The 17,110-nt window shown below is 33.3% G+C and overlaps 2 protein-coding genes across 2 annotated transcripts; both read right to left on the bottom strand.

Moving 5' to 3' along the window:
- Positions 1-68: 68 nt before the first annotated feature.
- Positions 69-1,087, bottom strand: LOC137832028 (Plant self-incompatibility protein S1 family). Its single transcript, XM_068639992.2, has one exon. It carries the CDS (start codon positions 866-868, stop codon positions 437-439), a length of 432 nt encoding a protein of 143 aa, XP_068496093.1. The 5' UTR covers positions 869-1,087; the 3' UTR covers positions 69-436.
- Positions 1,088-10,812: 9,725 nt separating this feature from the next.
- On the bottom strand, positions 10,813-17,078 carry LOC137832027 (homeobox-leucine zipper protein ATHB-14). The gene is made up of 18 exons (XM_068639991.2): positions 16,086-17,078; positions 15,727-15,886; positions 15,523-15,638; positions 15,338-15,428; positions 15,138-15,233; positions 14,937-15,050; positions 14,771-14,854; positions 14,211-14,366; positions 14,055-14,129; positions 13,865-13,971; positions 13,497-13,686; positions 13,200-13,388; positions 13,036-13,116; positions 12,792-12,926; positions 12,165-12,490; positions 11,787-11,901; positions 11,469-11,618; positions 10,813-11,121 (listed from the first exon to the last, which is right to left on the bottom strand). Exons 1-18 carry the CDS (start codon positions 16,295-16,297, stop codon positions 10,975-10,977), a joined length of 2,544 nt encoding a protein of 847 aa, XP_068496092.1. The 5' UTR covers positions 16,298-17,078; the 3' UTR covers positions 10,813-10,974.
- Between the last annotated feature and the right edge of the window lie 32 nt (positions 17,079-17,110).

Raw genomic sequence — 17,110 nt, 5'->3', positions numbered from 1 at the left:
TAAGTTATTCTTTGAATAAAATTTTGATCATAAGTTCCTTCAAACTAAAAATATAATGAATGCAGAAGTTAGTTGAATGACACAGTAAAGTAACTGCAGAACCCTAAAGTGTCTGCAGATCATCCTACATTCAAAATCCAATGTGGTTTAACACATGTTTTTTCTTTTCTTTTATTTATTAAAAGAAAGGAAACCATAGCTGAATTCTAAAACCAAAAACATTTGGATTCTCGACCAATACATATAATGTTACGATGAAACAAAACAAAAACAAAACTCATCATCACCTTTTCTACACTTACAAAAAGGCCACAGACGTTTTTTTATTTATTTCTCACATAATTATACAAAACTGTTCTGTGCTCAGATCGAAGCAGGGTTGTGATGTAAATCCAAGATGAAGGGGAAAACCTTGGCATCATAGTTTATGACACATTCACCACAAAAAGTCCTTCCTCCAATTAACCTCATCATTGCTGAAATAGAACCCATCTTGAGTAACCATCCAGGAGCACATCCTATGAATCCCACATCGTTCGGTGTCTCGGGAAGCCTTAAACGCCTCGAAACTCTTCCTCGTAGTGTCCCATTTCATGGTACACTTCATGCGATTGCTGCTCCAGAAACTTGGCCTCATCACCCAACTAAAATCATCGTGCTCCTGAAGGGCACGCCCACCGAGATCTATCTCCTCGGAAGAACACCAAATCACCAACGGCACAGAGGAATTGTCAGTGAAACCATTGATCACTCTAACGTAGTAATCGTCGGTGCCCAACAAGAACCTTGCCCTTTGTATTGTGGCCATCACCATGATAATGGAAGAGGCAAAACACAGCGTAAGGTAAACACTCACAGCAAGTTTCATGGTAGAACGAAAATGAATCTGAATATGATATGATATCTCTGTTCTGCTAGCTTCTCAGCCTTTATATATGTGCCTTCCATAAACACTGTGTTTCACCATTATGTGTGTGCCGTTTTTAGTGTACTCTCAATCTTTTTCATTCTATATTCTTCCAAAATCGCACAATCTTATCATTATGTGCGATCTTTTCCTTTCTTGCCACTTTTTTTTTATGGCCTAGATTTGGCTTTTAAAAGCACACCCATGCGACACGAATCCTATTTATACGCCAAGATTTTTCTTCTTCCTTTTCTTTATAACTTCGTATTTTACACTTATGGCAGAAATCTGCATAGTACATAACAACCTCTTTTATGTGTTTCCAATAATAATCAAATTGAATTCTTATCAAACCTTTTTTTATGATTCGGATAGCGGAAATTCTATTCATTCTAGAAAGTTCATCATTGGTTATTTTGTGTCTATGGAAACTCTTTAATTTTATAGAAGTGGAAAAATCAATCTTGTTCATAGGCAGAGTACAAAAGACTAGTTTAACTCTTATGTAAACTTTACTCTTTACAATTTGTCATGTGATTTGCATACTAAGATGATAGCAGAACCAATTAGAAAATATCTTAACAAGAGTTTTTATAAGGCTGAATTACATATCTTAATGTGTAGTGTTTACCTAAAAAATGTTCATGCAACTAATTTTGTTAGACATTATCATGGTTTGAAATAATTAGCAAATAAATCAGTCCCACCATAACTTGACTTCTATATCAGTAAATCTTTATTAGACCAGTGTGTACTGTAACAACTTCTCCAAGAATGTCGAAAGAATTATGACTAATTCATCATATATAAATTAGATGAAATTTTTATTTTGTAAATTAATTTTATGATAGTGAGTTTTTTTTTTCTGATTTCACGCATGTAACTTTTATTTATAGGTATAAAGTTGTAAGAGAGATAACATATAGTTTTGTGCAAGAAGATAAATCCGAAATAGCCGTATATTTTTGGGCGGGGAAATGGACAGCCACTACATAACATTCATGTAAGACAAAAGAGCACAGTAAATAATTTTTAATAGTGATTCTTGGTAACTTGAGACTACTTGCAATCTTAGTTACTATATCAAAATTTTACTATTAGACAAGAATTTTGCAAGCATTTTTTTTAGGTAAAACTTCTTTGGTTTCCACAATAATAAGTATTCTTTGCATCTGTATCTTTTATAAACTACCCAAATATTATTTTTACACAGGCTTCTTCAACCTCAAACTCTCAAGTACTCTTTAAAACAAAACTATTTAGATTTCCATTGATTTTGATAAAAAGAAATGTTGATGAAAATAAAAAGTAAATATACAACTTAAAGTGTTTAGTCTTTCTTTTCAACTAGAAAAATTGACAACACATAATATTTCAAGCAATGGAAAAATAGTAAGAAATGTTTTTTTAAATTAATATTAATTTAATAATCAATATCTTAATTTGAAGAGTTTGGTTAAAAAAATGAAGAGACTAAATGTATCTATTATGAAATGAGAGGTCGAAATTACAGTGGGAGAAAATAGGAGACCAAAATTATATTTTGGCCAAAAATATAAAAAAGGGAAAGGAGTGTATAACAAGTAAAGAGGATGTTAAAAGTAAAGTCCATTCTACATAAATTTCATCACCCTTACGTCTTCTTTGTTTTCCTTTCTTTTTCTGTTGCTCGGGCCGAAGCTCTCCTTTTATTAATTGGGTCGAAGTAATCTTGAATTAACTTCATGCACTCTTATGATTTCTCTTTGCACCCCATAAATTTTCAAAATAGCTACTTTTTCTCATGTTTTCTCTTATAACAAAAGTTGGACTCCAGTGTTGGCCCTAATAGAAAGGGATTTATAAATTTTTGGGAAAGAGAAGAATCACCATAAAAAAAAAAAAAGTTTAATATTTTATATATAAAAATAGAAAGGTAAACTTTTAACACAAATAAGAGGATGCATACAGAAATTATGGGTGTAGGAAGCAAAATCCCCTTTCCTTTCCATATAAACTTAGTAAATGATAATTGGGTCAGATCTTAAGCCCATCACTGATTTAAAAATTAACATATTTATTTTAATAGTTGATGAATGTGATCATTGAATGTAAATATACATATAAGATATTAAGAGGATATTTCCTTTCAATTTCAAAATTTACAAACTGTGATTTGGATAGAATACTACCTGCACAGTTTTTATTCTACTTTAGATATTTTAGAGGAATTATTTTCATAAATAGGGACAGATAAAAAATTATATTCAAAACTAATACCTTAATTAAAAAAATGGATTTTAGAGAAGATAATAAAAAATAAATTCTACATACAAAGTCAATGATAATATGATTTTACTTTACAGAATTTTTTTTTTCCAATTTATCTAGGTAAATAAATTAGAAATGGTCTAATTTCATATGAGATTTTTGTTAAAAAACTTTTCAGATCATCTTAAAAGAAAATTAAATCGAAATAAGTTGGTTTTGGATTCTATTTGTAAAAGAAGATAAGAGACAATTTACGAGATTATTTTAATCATATAACTTTATTAAGATGGTGGTTGGATTTGAATTATGGCTATGAAAATGCTCTACTAGTTGGAGAAAAAGGTAAAAGTTAGCTCAAAAAGTAAAAGCCATTAACAATGGAAGTAGCAATAGCAAATGTCAACCCCTAAAAAGAAAGAGTTTTAATGGGCCCAGATCTTTTAAACCGTTCTTCACATCCTAAGTCAAAAGGCCCATCTCTGTTACCTTTTTCTTTTCTTTTCGACTTTCACTTTCCATTTTAAAACTATGTATCCTCTATCATTTTTCTTTACAAAGATTACTTTATTCACAAGTTCCACTCAATTATTATTATTATTATTTTATTTTATTTTGCTTTTAAAATTAACCTTGATTTATTGAATTTTTCTTATTATGTTGCCTTAAACTTTAACTCTTATTCACTACAAAAACTTAATTGTTTCATAAAAAGGTGAGAATACAACACTTTTAATATTTTAAAAAATAGTTTTGGTATAATTAAAAAAATATTATGACTTTTATTCCTGAGTTAAGTTAATATATTGTAATTTAATTTTTTTATTAAGAAACTTTAAAATACTCAAATATGAATAATCTTTCAAAATATTCAAATTGTGCACATGCATTGACAATTTTTGTTTTAGACCTTTATCCAAAGATCACTTATTTCAATAGCCTAGCCCAGTTTCATGCAGCATAAAACCAGTTCTTTCCATTTTTTAACAAATAACATATTTTTGTGATATAAACTTATAATTAATATAAGTGAATTCATTAATTTTAATTTCTTCAAAGGTCTAAGATTAATTTAAATCCTCTGAACCAAAGTTAACGGGAAAAATATTAGTCACAAATCTAATTTTTAAAACAAATGATCTCTCAAGTTCTTGCCTAGATTAGGAACTTCAATGTGTGAAATTTATGTGAGATGACCTTACTATAACACTTTTCATAACCTCTAATATAAAAAAAAATGACTATCATGCCAATGATATTTTAAAGAGGTAAATACAAAAATATTCGAAAAAAATCTTAAAATATGAAAATAGAAATACAATTTTTAGATATTTTAATTTTTTTTCAAGATATTGTTAATAACAACTATACATGAAAAATTAAACTAGATAATAGTATTGACATACAGTTTCTTATAAAGTTAACCAAAATTATTTTTGAATTTAACTTATTTATTGAGATGGTTATTCATATTAATTTTTTTGTCTTCTTTTATAACATTATACATAAAGAATATATATTATTTGATAACTTCTTTCAATGTTAATTTTTAATTGAAAATTTTTATCCAATAAAAATTAATTTTGTTTAATTATTCAATAAAATAAATATTTGAATAACTTCTCAAAATTGTTAAATAAAATTTTTTATTTTAAAATAGCAACTACGTATTTTTTTTCAATACAATTTTAAAAATATATATTTGAAATTGATTTCTTTTAATTAATTACTCATAAAAATAATAAAATTATATATTTTTTAATTAATGAAAATATTAATGTACGAAAATGGATGTGTTTGCTTAGTTATTACTAAAAATATCTAAATAATTTTGTTTTGTCATTACATATGTCTAAATAGTATTTTTTTAGAGAACCTAGTTAATATATTTAGAACATGATGCAATCATATTTTATCCTATAATCAAATAACTTTCAAGATTTTAAAAGAGGATAAACCATCCAGTTAATCATTGAATGTATGAGGTTTTGTGCATTTAATAGTTGATTATGTAAAAAAATTCTTATTGATGTGTGAATATAGTAAAACAATTTTATAACTCTGCATAAAATAAAATTCAATTAATATATATACTGCAGTTTTGTTTGAACTGTGATGAAAATTTTGTTTCACTTAGAATTACTTTCTAGTCAGGTGATGGTCCACAAAACTAGCATGATAGTACATTATCTCCTTCCATTAAAGAGCTTCTGGTTACAATTAATGTCAGTAAATGCATCAAAAAGCAATGATAATTTTTTTGAGATGATATCCAGAAGAGCCAATAATCAACATTTTCTCACTCAGACTTTAAAACTCCTCAAATTTTGAACTTCACAATACTAATAACCAAGCATCATTTGAAGGTTCAATAATACCCTTTTCTTTAGTTGTAAAATCTGTTGGGAAATTAATAAGCAGTGAATGAAAAACAGGAAACATAATTGATGAATTGGTTTTGAATAGTTATCTGCATTCTGCATAAATTTGTTGAACACTATTCGGGGCAAGTTGATAAATATTGCAGACAAATTGAGCTGTTATGCTGCAAGTCCAACGTAAAAACATTATTCAGTACTTCAGTCTTCTCCATTCATTCAATTAACACAGTTAAATTTCTGCCTAGATAGTGTAGCAGCACAGAGATCCCCTGAGGTAAATGAACCAAGTTATGTCATCAAATTTACTTCTTTCAACTTCCCACATAAATAACATGTAATAAAGAGATACATGTAAGTTAATTCTGATCATTTTAGAAGTTTTTCCCTAACAAGCAATTTGACACAAGACTACAGCATTTTTTTTTTCATACAAATAATTTTGGTGATTTTGATGAACACCAAAAATTCTAGCATTCTAACCCACCAAAATGGTAACAAAAAAAACCTGACCTCTCACTATGCACTTAGCAAAAGAAAGAAAAACCAAATCCCAAAGTGGCAGTCAACAACTTTCTCAAATTAACACTCTAAAATTTACAGACCATGATAGTCTAGGGGCCTATTATGCACTACTTGTTCACCCTCTTTAATTTGGTCTGCTAAAAATCTTAAAAACCCTGCAAGGCTGCAACGGAAAGATATGTTTATTTTCCCTCCCTCGGTCAGGCTCAGATACTCTCCAAGGCATCACAAAGCCTACCATATCCTATGTGACATAACAACCAACACTAGCTAGGTGTATGTATGTGTGTGTTTGAGACCACACTCACTCACTTTCCTTGGATTTTGAAAAGCTGAAGATCTTTGCACTTTAACATGTTGCTGAGGAACCAAACAGTGCCCCAAGGCACGCTTATTCAGAATCTTTAATTCAAACACAGATAAACAAGTAAATAAAAAAAGAAAAGAAAAAGAGAATTTTGCTTGGTGTAGTCCTAAAAGTGCATGTGAAGCGTGAGACACACATATGATAACTGCTATAAACAAAAGTGGAAAGCGAGGGGTCTCCACGCGGAACATAGAGAAACACACTCTCTTCTCTTTCATTCATCTTTCTGCTCTGTTCCTGCACTCACCATAACGCAACATTGACCCACCAATACAGACAACCCTTATGCTATTTAACCACATCTTCATTACTCTTTATGTAAAAAATACACAAACAAATTTCCCAGCAATGTGATTGTGACTTACCACCTCACACATTTTGGTTGCATCTACTGCATTAGATTCAATGATTCATCCTAATCAACCCAATTATTAGTTAAATTTGAAGTAAAAATGGGTAGCAGAGATCTTAGAATGAGATTGTATGCAAAGGAAAAAGAAAGTATAATAAGTATGAAATAATATAGATGTGATGAAGGGCAGGGAGAAAATAGAGAATAGGGCACGAGGCTCGAAACCACAGTGCCTTTCGCACTCAAACTTTAAAAGGCCTCGAATTTCAAACCCTGAAAAGGATATCATCCTAAAGCCACCCAAAACAAATTACACCCTTCATCAATACTATATTTATGTTCCAAATCACAAAACGTCTTATACATCATCATCATCACCTTCTATGAGTATCATCATCATCATATCTCTCTATGCAACTTGTGGGGACATGCATATACATACATACATACACATAACACATGCGTTACTGTTACTGTATGTACACTTTCTCAGTCAACTGGTGCAGGGTTTCATCAATTCAGAAATCTTTAGATGGCTTATGAATGAATTCAATTCTTCAACCTCTCTACTTGTGAATCAAAAGTTCTTTTCCCTTCCAACTTTAAATAAAAATGTTCAGCGTGTAGTTTCAAATTATAAATTTAGGTCTAATTAGTTTCAAGTTTTTTCAATTAGTTAGTGGTAGAATTAGGTTAGATTTGATTAAAAACAAAAACTTTGATTCTAGGAGATGTATTGTTTGTTTTGATTGAATGATGGAAACAAGGGCAAAGAAGAAGGAAGAGAAAGGTGAGACAGCAAGAAGAGGAAGATGATGAGCTTGAAATGGCAGATGGGAAGTGTGAAATGGTAAGCATTTGAATGAACAGAAATGGAATAAGAGACAAACATAGGTAGCACGTGTGGGGCCGTCGCTTACCTAATTCTCTTCTTTCTTGTCACTCAAATCACTCATGCAATGCAATGGACGTGTTATTAAATTCAAAACATAACTATATTAAACAAAAATCACACTCACTTCTTTTTTCTCAACAATGTCATATCTCAATTCATTAAAAAAATAAAAAATGTTAAATTTCTATTTTATTCCATTTTATTATTTTTAAAAGAAATTCATATTACATTGCATATTTTTACATATTTTTATATTATTTTAAATCTACTTAAAAATATGTTATTTTTACTTTATTTTGAATTTGAATAGAAATAGGTAATAAAACTTTAATAATAAATACACTTTATAGAAATGTATTAATTAAGAGTAAAATAAATGTAAAGAAATTTTGTATTTATAAATGAAGGATTACAAGAGTTTAAAATTAATGAAAAATAGAATTTGAAAAACCCTCAATATATATATTCTATCAATAAAAGTAATTTTTTGCAGTTAATTTAACTAAACATTTATAATTTAACAAGTAATTTAAAAAGCTTTCTTTGATGTCACCTTTTAGTTAGTTCTTAGTTGATTTTCTTTGGAGGAAGTTTTAAGAAACATATAATAATACCTAAAACATTAAATAGACAGAAGTGAGATTAGGTGGCTGAAATTACATTTTCTCTTATACACAGAGAACCTAATTTCTACAATTAAATTTAGGAAACTAAATTCAATTTTTTTAAAATTAATTGTTTAATTTGTTAGTTCAAATTTATACCAGTAAAAACGTATCTAATGGGTAATTATTAACATACAAATTTTGTTGACGTTATCAATTATGAGATAATGCGATGTTTAGATCTGGTGTTGAAAAACAAAATTATTACTTGAATTAACGTAAACTTGAGTTTGAAGGGTGATGAAGGAAAACAAACAAGATAATAAACCTGATGAGTATTGGAATTCCATGGTTGAAATTAGCAGTGACAGATAGTAGAAGGACGAGGTGAGAGAAAGGAACAGAATCCATGGGATAAGGTAGGGACATGACATGCACAGAGTTGTGTTGTGCTGTGTTGTGATGGATCAACAGAACCATGTCGTCATCCCTTGTTTTGACCATATATATTTACTCTAATTTGTAACCCAGATTCTGTGGGGCCCACACACACACACATATATATATATATATATATATTTCCCAATTCATTTCCTTTTTTGTTTCTTTAATTCTAAGTAAAATTAAAAACTAATATCAGAGCATTCATCTTTTGAAATGCTGCTATAAAGCAACTAATCATCCCTTTAGTACAATATGAAGAGGTGAACAAAAGGGTCACCTTAATCCTTTGGACCATTTAATGTTTAATGGAGTGAGATATTACTAGGTACACAAAGTATCATTAAGCTAATCTTTGTCTGAATTAAATCACAAAGCTTCATCATTATCACTAGAAAGCACTAAGTTTACAAACTTTATTCATGTCAAACTTCACAGCATACATGTTTGTCCTTAAGACATGCAACATGACCAACAAACAATACTATTCGCAATAAGCTCTTCCTTTGATCTCGCTATCAAAGTCCTTCTCCAACGGAAAGAAACATTCGGGCACAAAAACAAACATCATCACTTGTCACACAACTAACCCTTTTATGTTCAAGAATTTTTAACCACCACATCCCCTTCTCTCATACACTGCATAATGTTGGTTTGTGTTGCATAATAATGGTGTTACTTCTGTCGTGGTCAGCATCTTCACAAGACTCAAGCCCATCACAACAATGGGAAGTGTAGGTGACTAGGTGCATCTATTACTTGCGTGTCACTTTCATGTGCATCCTTGTCATGCAGAAAGTTCTCTTCCACTCTAATGCTTTGAGTTTTTTTTTTCTCACACAATAAGGTTGAATTTGGTATAGGTTTCTTCTGACACAATCTTTCACACTTACCCCATCTTGCACATAGTCATCATATCAAATCCTTGGACAAGATTAGAAGACTCTTCATACCCCTTTTCTTCTTTCGTCCACCCCCACATGCCCATAACGTTGAATGTTTGCCATGACGCAAAAATATCTTGTTGAATGACGAGGGAGAGGGCTACTACTGACTTTTGCAGCCTCAGCAGATTCCATGTTGGGAGAGCACTTTATGCAGCATAACAAACATTGGCCATACCAAGACATCAATTTCAAATTAAATGCAAGTTGAGATTCATATTACACTTTTGCTTCAAAATATATCACATAAAAGATTATTGCCCTACAACTTTGGCATGTACCATAATTTTTAAAACAAATCTGCTTTCCCTCAAGCACCGAAATAACAATAGCAAACTTTCAAACACTTCAACCTGCAATGACTCAAATCTGATACAGCTGGATGCATAACACTCTGCACGTCAGTTAGATTTGGATTTCTACTAATTAATCATATAATACTGTTCTGAATAGGCTGACTAGTGACAGACTGAGAACAAGGTCACTCATGGTCAAATTTCTTTTATATTCTCTTTAACAAGCATAAAAAAGAAACTCCTAGTACATTAATGATTTATTATTAAAACAGTTTTTATTTTAAAAAAACACAATAAAATAGTGACAAAATAATTTTATATACTTAATTTAATCGGAGGTAATTTATCTTTGTCAAACGTATATTTTTCTTTTCCTTTATTTTCTCCTCGATCGAACAATGGAAAGCATCTTTCTCTTTCTTCTCAATAAAAAGTCTTCAAATCTTCTCTTTATGCACTCTTTTTCATTCCTTTTATTTTCTCTTGAAAACCAAATAGAATGTTAAAGTGACAGATAAGAGTCCCGCAAAAAAGTTACTTTTTTACCTTTAAAGTAAAAGATACCATCATATATCTAAATTCTTCCCAAGTAATACTAGTTAAAAGATCAGAAAAAAAGCTTTTTGTTAGACTTAAGATGTTGGAAGTTGAAACCAAGGCACACTTTTGCTTTAGAAGCAAGCAAAACACCATAATGATAATCGTGGTTTGTGAAGATAAAGGAGAAAACATGCTACCCCCGATAATAATATCAAAATGACCCTAGATAAGTATAAAGCACGGACCATCAACACAAAGGTTCTCTACACAACGTGGCATTTCCAAGTAAACTCTAGAATGAGAACTGAGAAAGAATTTACCAAATTAACTAGAACTTTTATATAGCCATAAGAATACCATACATGTGGCATAAGTAAAGCTTACATTAGTACATTGGTCTGTGATAGTAGCATATGGTAATTAAGTACTGAATATAAATTAGTAGATGAAATAAGTAGAGTCTATATAGTTGGTCCGTCATACAAAAGACCAACTCATAAACATGAAGGCTAGGCAGTGATTAGAATCATCATCATTGAGGACTTTCCATGCAATGGCCTGCTCATAAGACACTGGCCGATTCATACTTGATACACATATCCCAGCTGGTAGATAAGCAAAACCCTGAAAAGAAACACAGAAAAGTAGAGAATAAGATATACCGTCCATCCAAGTAGAATGAAAATATAGTTAGATTCCAGGTTTCCATTTTTTATCTATAAGAAATGAACACATTCAACAGAATTTATAATAACTCACACCTCCTCACCTAACCGAGTTATAAAATCACAGAAAACTGTCAAGCTTATATTTATTTTTCACATAATGTAAAGTAAGGTTATAGGCGATACAGATAAACATGTTATTACTCAATAGACAAGTTTATGCAATTTACAACCATAACGCAGCAGTAACTACAAAACCTTAGAGCCAAAATTAACAAAAAAAAGTGTAGTTCACTTTTTAAGTACCTGTTGCATTATCTTGGAGAACTCAGAACAAAGAATCTTCCTTCCAGATTCATCAAGAACTTTATCAAGAATTATGTCTTGAAGTGCGACTAGAGTAGTTTCAAGCATATCTAACCCAGCTTGATTAGCAAAGGTGAACACTGGAGATGCCTGAAATGATTTTAGAAGTACAACACTCAATGAAAGATTATTGGACAAAAGAATTGCATATTCTTCCAAAACATACGGCATACTATATTATTATCAACGAAGTCCTCTGACATCAAATCATTTTTTCAAATTCCAATAAATAAAAATTAAAACAATGCAAGTGATTACATTTGTTTTCACAGAGCAGCACATGATTGCATCGGAATGGTGCCAAAGTTGCTTCAAGATTGCATCACCACCTGCTGTGGACTCAGATCTAAAAAGCTCTGTGGCAGTGTAGATCCTTAAAGGAAACACAATATACTGTCAGACTAAACAGAATAAGATCTGGCGAGTAAGTCGTGCAAAACTTTCAAAAATCACTCACGTTCAAACAGAATTTAACTTTCAGTTACCAACTAGTGAAATAGATAATGCTAACGATCTGTAGATCTAAGAGCACTTTAATAACTCCTAAACCCCCTAATACTACAAAACCAAACATGTAAAAAGCTAAATTCAGCACACTAAAATAATCGAGTTGCGGTCAATTTATAGAAAACAAACCTGTAGCTTCTACTGATCCATCGTGCTAAGGTAAGGGCCTCTGGGGAACCAGGAAGTGACTTTGGCCCCAGTTGAGTACTAAGCCTGGAAGGAGCAATTGCCATGGCAACTCTCTGAACGGATCCAACAACACTACGCACATACTGGCGAGCCATTGCAGCAACATTGTCCCGTGTATGATTTTCGAAGGTAAATTGGAAAGCAATAGTAAGGACCGACCTCAGGTTGTACCCATTCAAATCAGCTTCACCGGCTGGACGAGCATTAGCGGATCCTACTTCCATTGTTGATGCCAAATCTAATGTACGAGTTGCTGCTGGACCATCCTGGATGCACGAGAATTAGAAGCAAGATAATTAGTAACTTGACACCGCGCATGTATTGACATCTGAAAGTTGGCGTCAGTTCTAGCTAGCCTAGACAACATTCTAGATATTGTGATGATTAGCACATTAAAATAGGACTAAGATACATTATAACAGGTTCATATATGCTGATTGGGTTATATTATATCGGTAATTAAATGCAGATTATTTATAAGTAGTTTCATAACCAAGAGCTAGTGCTGATAAAAAAGTTCAAAGCTAGTAATAAAACCATACAAGTTGCAAACAAATGTCACTCAACTGATTTAGGATCTAATGGAATGACTCGAAAACCAGATGGCAGTAACAGAGCATCATCTGCAAAGGACTCGTCAATAGGTGCAAACACAAGTTGAGCACATGCCCCAATTGCATTTTCATCAACTCCACTGCATAGCTGCCACATCCAACAGTTGCAAAGCAAAAGGGTTATTAAATGTCATGCATAAATACTTAAAGCTTAATCAAATAAAATATGCAAACAACAAAAAATTCGACCTCATTACCTGCAATAGATACATATCACGTGCCAACGTGACATCTTCAGGAGAAAATGCATGACCCTCTATGCGAACCACCTCCAGAAACTGCACCATTGAGGCATGTCACAATTTAGCATAGAATATAAAATATATTGTCAAAATAGAAAATGAGTTAAGAAGATAAATACCTCTTCATGCTCAATAGTATGAGCAAGAGGTAAAATGACCTGGCTGCTGGGAAAGCCACCAGGCCTTGCACAGGGAACTGCATAGGAACTAGCTTTAAGGCATGCAGCAGAGTACGCATCAACCCCGTAATCAGCCCATTCTGATCGATGCTCTCTCAAAAAACGAACAAGTAAAGCAGGTGGAACATTCTGTAGGAAACATTGTTCAAGAGAGAAGATTATAATCAAAATTTAGCAGATGCGTAGAAAGTTAGGATAAAAAGGAATTGCATATATAACTGTTTGCTTCTAAAGTACCTGCAGGAGCATTGATGCCTTGGCACACAAAACCCCACCTCCGAATGATGGGAACATGGAAGCATTATAATTGGACCCCAAAAACTTGTTTGGAGAAGAGTTTATAGCTATAGTCACATCTTCCACCCCGTCAGTACCCATCAGCGACCACCCATCATCAACAAACCCATTCACAGCATCATTAAATCCCCTGAAGAATTAGGTCAAATAAATTCTTATTGATTATAAACAGGCTTGAATTTTAGCAAGAATATGAAATATTAATTATTCAACTGCTACTACCTCACATCAAGTGTAAATAGTACCCAGCAAATAATTCAAAATGCATAATGCACTAGTTCTATATAACAAGGAGAATCAAGCCTTACCTGCAAAGTCTCTGACTAAATGTTCTCAATACAGCAGGCTGGCGTCCACCACCATACTGAATTTCTCCACTCGATTCTTGTGCTATCTGTCTTATATGTTGTAAGGCCTACAGAGAAAAAAAATTTAAGTCCAACAGCGATTTTTGGTAACTTCCAAAGTCTATTCCAACAAACAAGAAATTAATCTTACAGCAATGGTCAATTTCTGGGCCAAGATTTTTGATGATTCATACAGGGGCCTCAGTACTTCAGGGACACTCCATATCTATGAGAAATAATAATGATAAAATACTGAGTAAAGGATCAGAGATTATAAAGTGATTTCACTTGTAGATCGTTTACTTACATCTAAATCAATATGATCCACTATGTGAATAATGGATCCACCACCCTCACAGGGTCTAATCAGATAACCGCTGGGAAGCATTTCAGCTCTAATGAAGGTTGTAGTAGGAGGGCCTGTGGGGCCACCAGTTGAGGATGTCAATGATCTCTCACATATCTGCCAGCCAGCACAATAATTTATATGAGCCAAATTTGTTGTAAAATCCCATGAGGAACAAGAAACAATCATTTTATATTCTGCAATAACACCTCCATAAGTAATACCACATAAGCAAAAGCTTCAAATGTTTCAGAACAGATCCAACAACAAACAAAGCCCAAATACACAATGGCGGGAAGGGGTTGGAACTTAAACAAAAAGAAGCCACGTCTTTCCAATGGAAGATAGGTTGTGATTAGTAAACTTAGTGGAAATTTGTTTTCTCCCCTTCTCTTCAAGAGAGAGGATACAGGGACCAGCTCAAGAAATGACTATTTTCAGCACAAGAACAATAAACAGCCATTTCGGCAGGACAAATGTTTGTTAAGAAAAAACACAGCACACTATATCCCTCTCCATACCACGAGACTTCCATCTTCCAAACTTGTCGTGTATCTCAGTGTCCAATAGTCCCGCGCTGCTGCCAGTGTTGTGGGCGCATATGTCTGGTAAAAAAATCGAATGTGAACAAAAAAGGCAAGAAATCAATCATGAAATCATTCCAAGTGCAGAAAACGTCTTTCAGACCTGCATGTACATGAGCTCTATGGTGCCCCCATTCCCTGTGGGAACTATACTCAATACTTCCACGCATCGGCAGTCACGATACCACGACTGTCGATCTTTAAGAATCTCAGCAACCTGACAAAAAACAGTCACAACCACTATTCAGAAAAAATACAGTTCAATTGTTCAACGACGAGGAACATGAGGGATACAACAACTCACCTTAGTGGGTTCAAGACTCACAAGGCCGCAGGCTCGTGCTGCCACACCACTACAGTTGCGGGAAACAGCAACGATTCCAATAGAATCCGGACCAGGCTACTCAATACAAATTACCACGAAAAATTAGACAACATAGTAATAATTGTTGCTTAGAAGCAGACATAGGAAACAAATAGTTATGTTTGTTAAAAAGAATATACCTTCATCCCAATCATCTGGACCCAGTCGACAGCAGTTCCAGTAGCCTTGGAAAGGAACTCTGCCAGGGTCTCCTCAGCTATGGCGAGAAGACTGATACATTAAAGAGTAATCATGTTACTACCATGAAAACATTGAAATGAACAATTATACAAATACTAAAAGTAGTACACAGTTGGTTACATACCCAGCTGGGTTGTTGGCATCCCTATTGGGATGCTGAGGTGTTGGGTTTTGCTGTTGATTCTGACCACTCATTACGACAGACTCACAGCTATTGTCTGTGGTGGTGCCAGCAGAGGCCTGTTCAAACCAAAGCATGGTTCAACCATTAACATTTAGAAATAAGAAAAGTTCACAGAAAATGACGGCGAGAGGGAGGTGTCCTCACAGTCTGTATCTGTTGCTTCATATATCCATTCTCGTAAACCAGATGAGAAACCTGCTTCTGCAAACGGTCATTCTCTTCCATCAACAGTTTGTTCATCGCAGTCAGCTTTCTGTTCACTGTCTGCAGCCGAGAAGCTTCCTTCCTCTGCTTCTCACGACACCTACACACCAAATTCACAAGTGTCTTGTAAGAAGAAAAGCATACAAAACTACAAGTTCCTATATTATAAATTGAGGCAGGCACAAGTTACTTTCTTTCACTCAGACAATATAGAAAAAAAAGTAGTGAAGGTGGTGGCCTTTATAAGAGAGAATAAGAAAGAGAAGACTTTGACATTTGGGTTATTTGAAAAGGGTCACCTTCTATTCTGAAACCAAACTTTGATTTGTTTGGGTTCAATATTGGAAAGGATGGGGCACTCTCTGATGAGCTGCTGCCTCCGCAAAGAACTTGGCTTGGGACATTCGGCATAGACCCTCTCCAAAGCCTCAACCTGCTCAGGTGTGTACCTAACATACTTGCTTGAATCCATCTGGTTGTTGGCTGAGTCCTTGTGCAAAGAAAGCGCCATAATCTCACACTGTCACACCCCAAAACACACTACTTTCTCTAATATACACACTAACACTAAAGTAGTCTTTGAGACTGAAAAAAGAAGAAGAAATGGGAATGGTGTGAGTGAGAAGGAAAGAAACTAGTTTGGCTCCTCTTCTTCAGTGCTCTTGTTGGTGTTAGTCTCGGGCAGGCTCTCTTCTACAAGAGAGCCTCCACTCTCCTTCATTAGATGCTGCTCAGTTCCTCAAATTCCAACTTAGGATAGAGCCTCAAGGGGCGCTACAGTAGTCTCTATCCCACACACACACCAATCTCGAGATTTTGAGAGAAAGAAAGAGAAAGAGATGGAAGAAGCAGTGAGGAAGAAAGAATGTGTTGTGTGTTTTTATGTGTTGTCTCTGTAATAATATAATACTAATATTGTTGTGTATAGCATAGCCATAAAATAAATGTGATACGTAGTGTAATAGTTGTTGTAAGAATGTGGCTGAAAAAAGCAAACAGAAGGAAGGAAACAACCAATGGGCAATTAAAGGGACTTTAATTTGTTACTGAGACATTTATTTTATTTCTTTTCCTTTTTTGGTTGTTCCTGCAGTACCAAACTGGTTTCCTCTTTACTCATGGTCACTGTGTGATGCTAAAATGAAAAGCAAATAAGTGAAAAAAAGAGAGATATAAATGAGAGGACAGCACAAGCGCATAACAGATACGATTTTTTGACGACTCAGTCTCCCTGTTATTTGTTAACCCTTTCTCTCTCTTCGTGCAGAAAAAAGATACTATATTGCAGGCACACCAATAGCGAACCTTCTCTCTCTTCATGAAG

The sequence above is a fragment of the Phaseolus vulgaris genome, chromosome 6, assembly GCF_051622355.1.
Source record: "Phaseolus vulgaris cultivar YP4 chromosome 6, ASM5162235v1, whole genome shotgun sequence".
Classification (NCBI taxonomy): Eukaryota; Viridiplantae; Streptophyta; class Magnoliopsida; order Fabales; family Fabaceae; genus Phaseolus; species Phaseolus vulgaris.
This window is presented reverse-complemented; position numbering and strand designations above follow the sequence as displayed.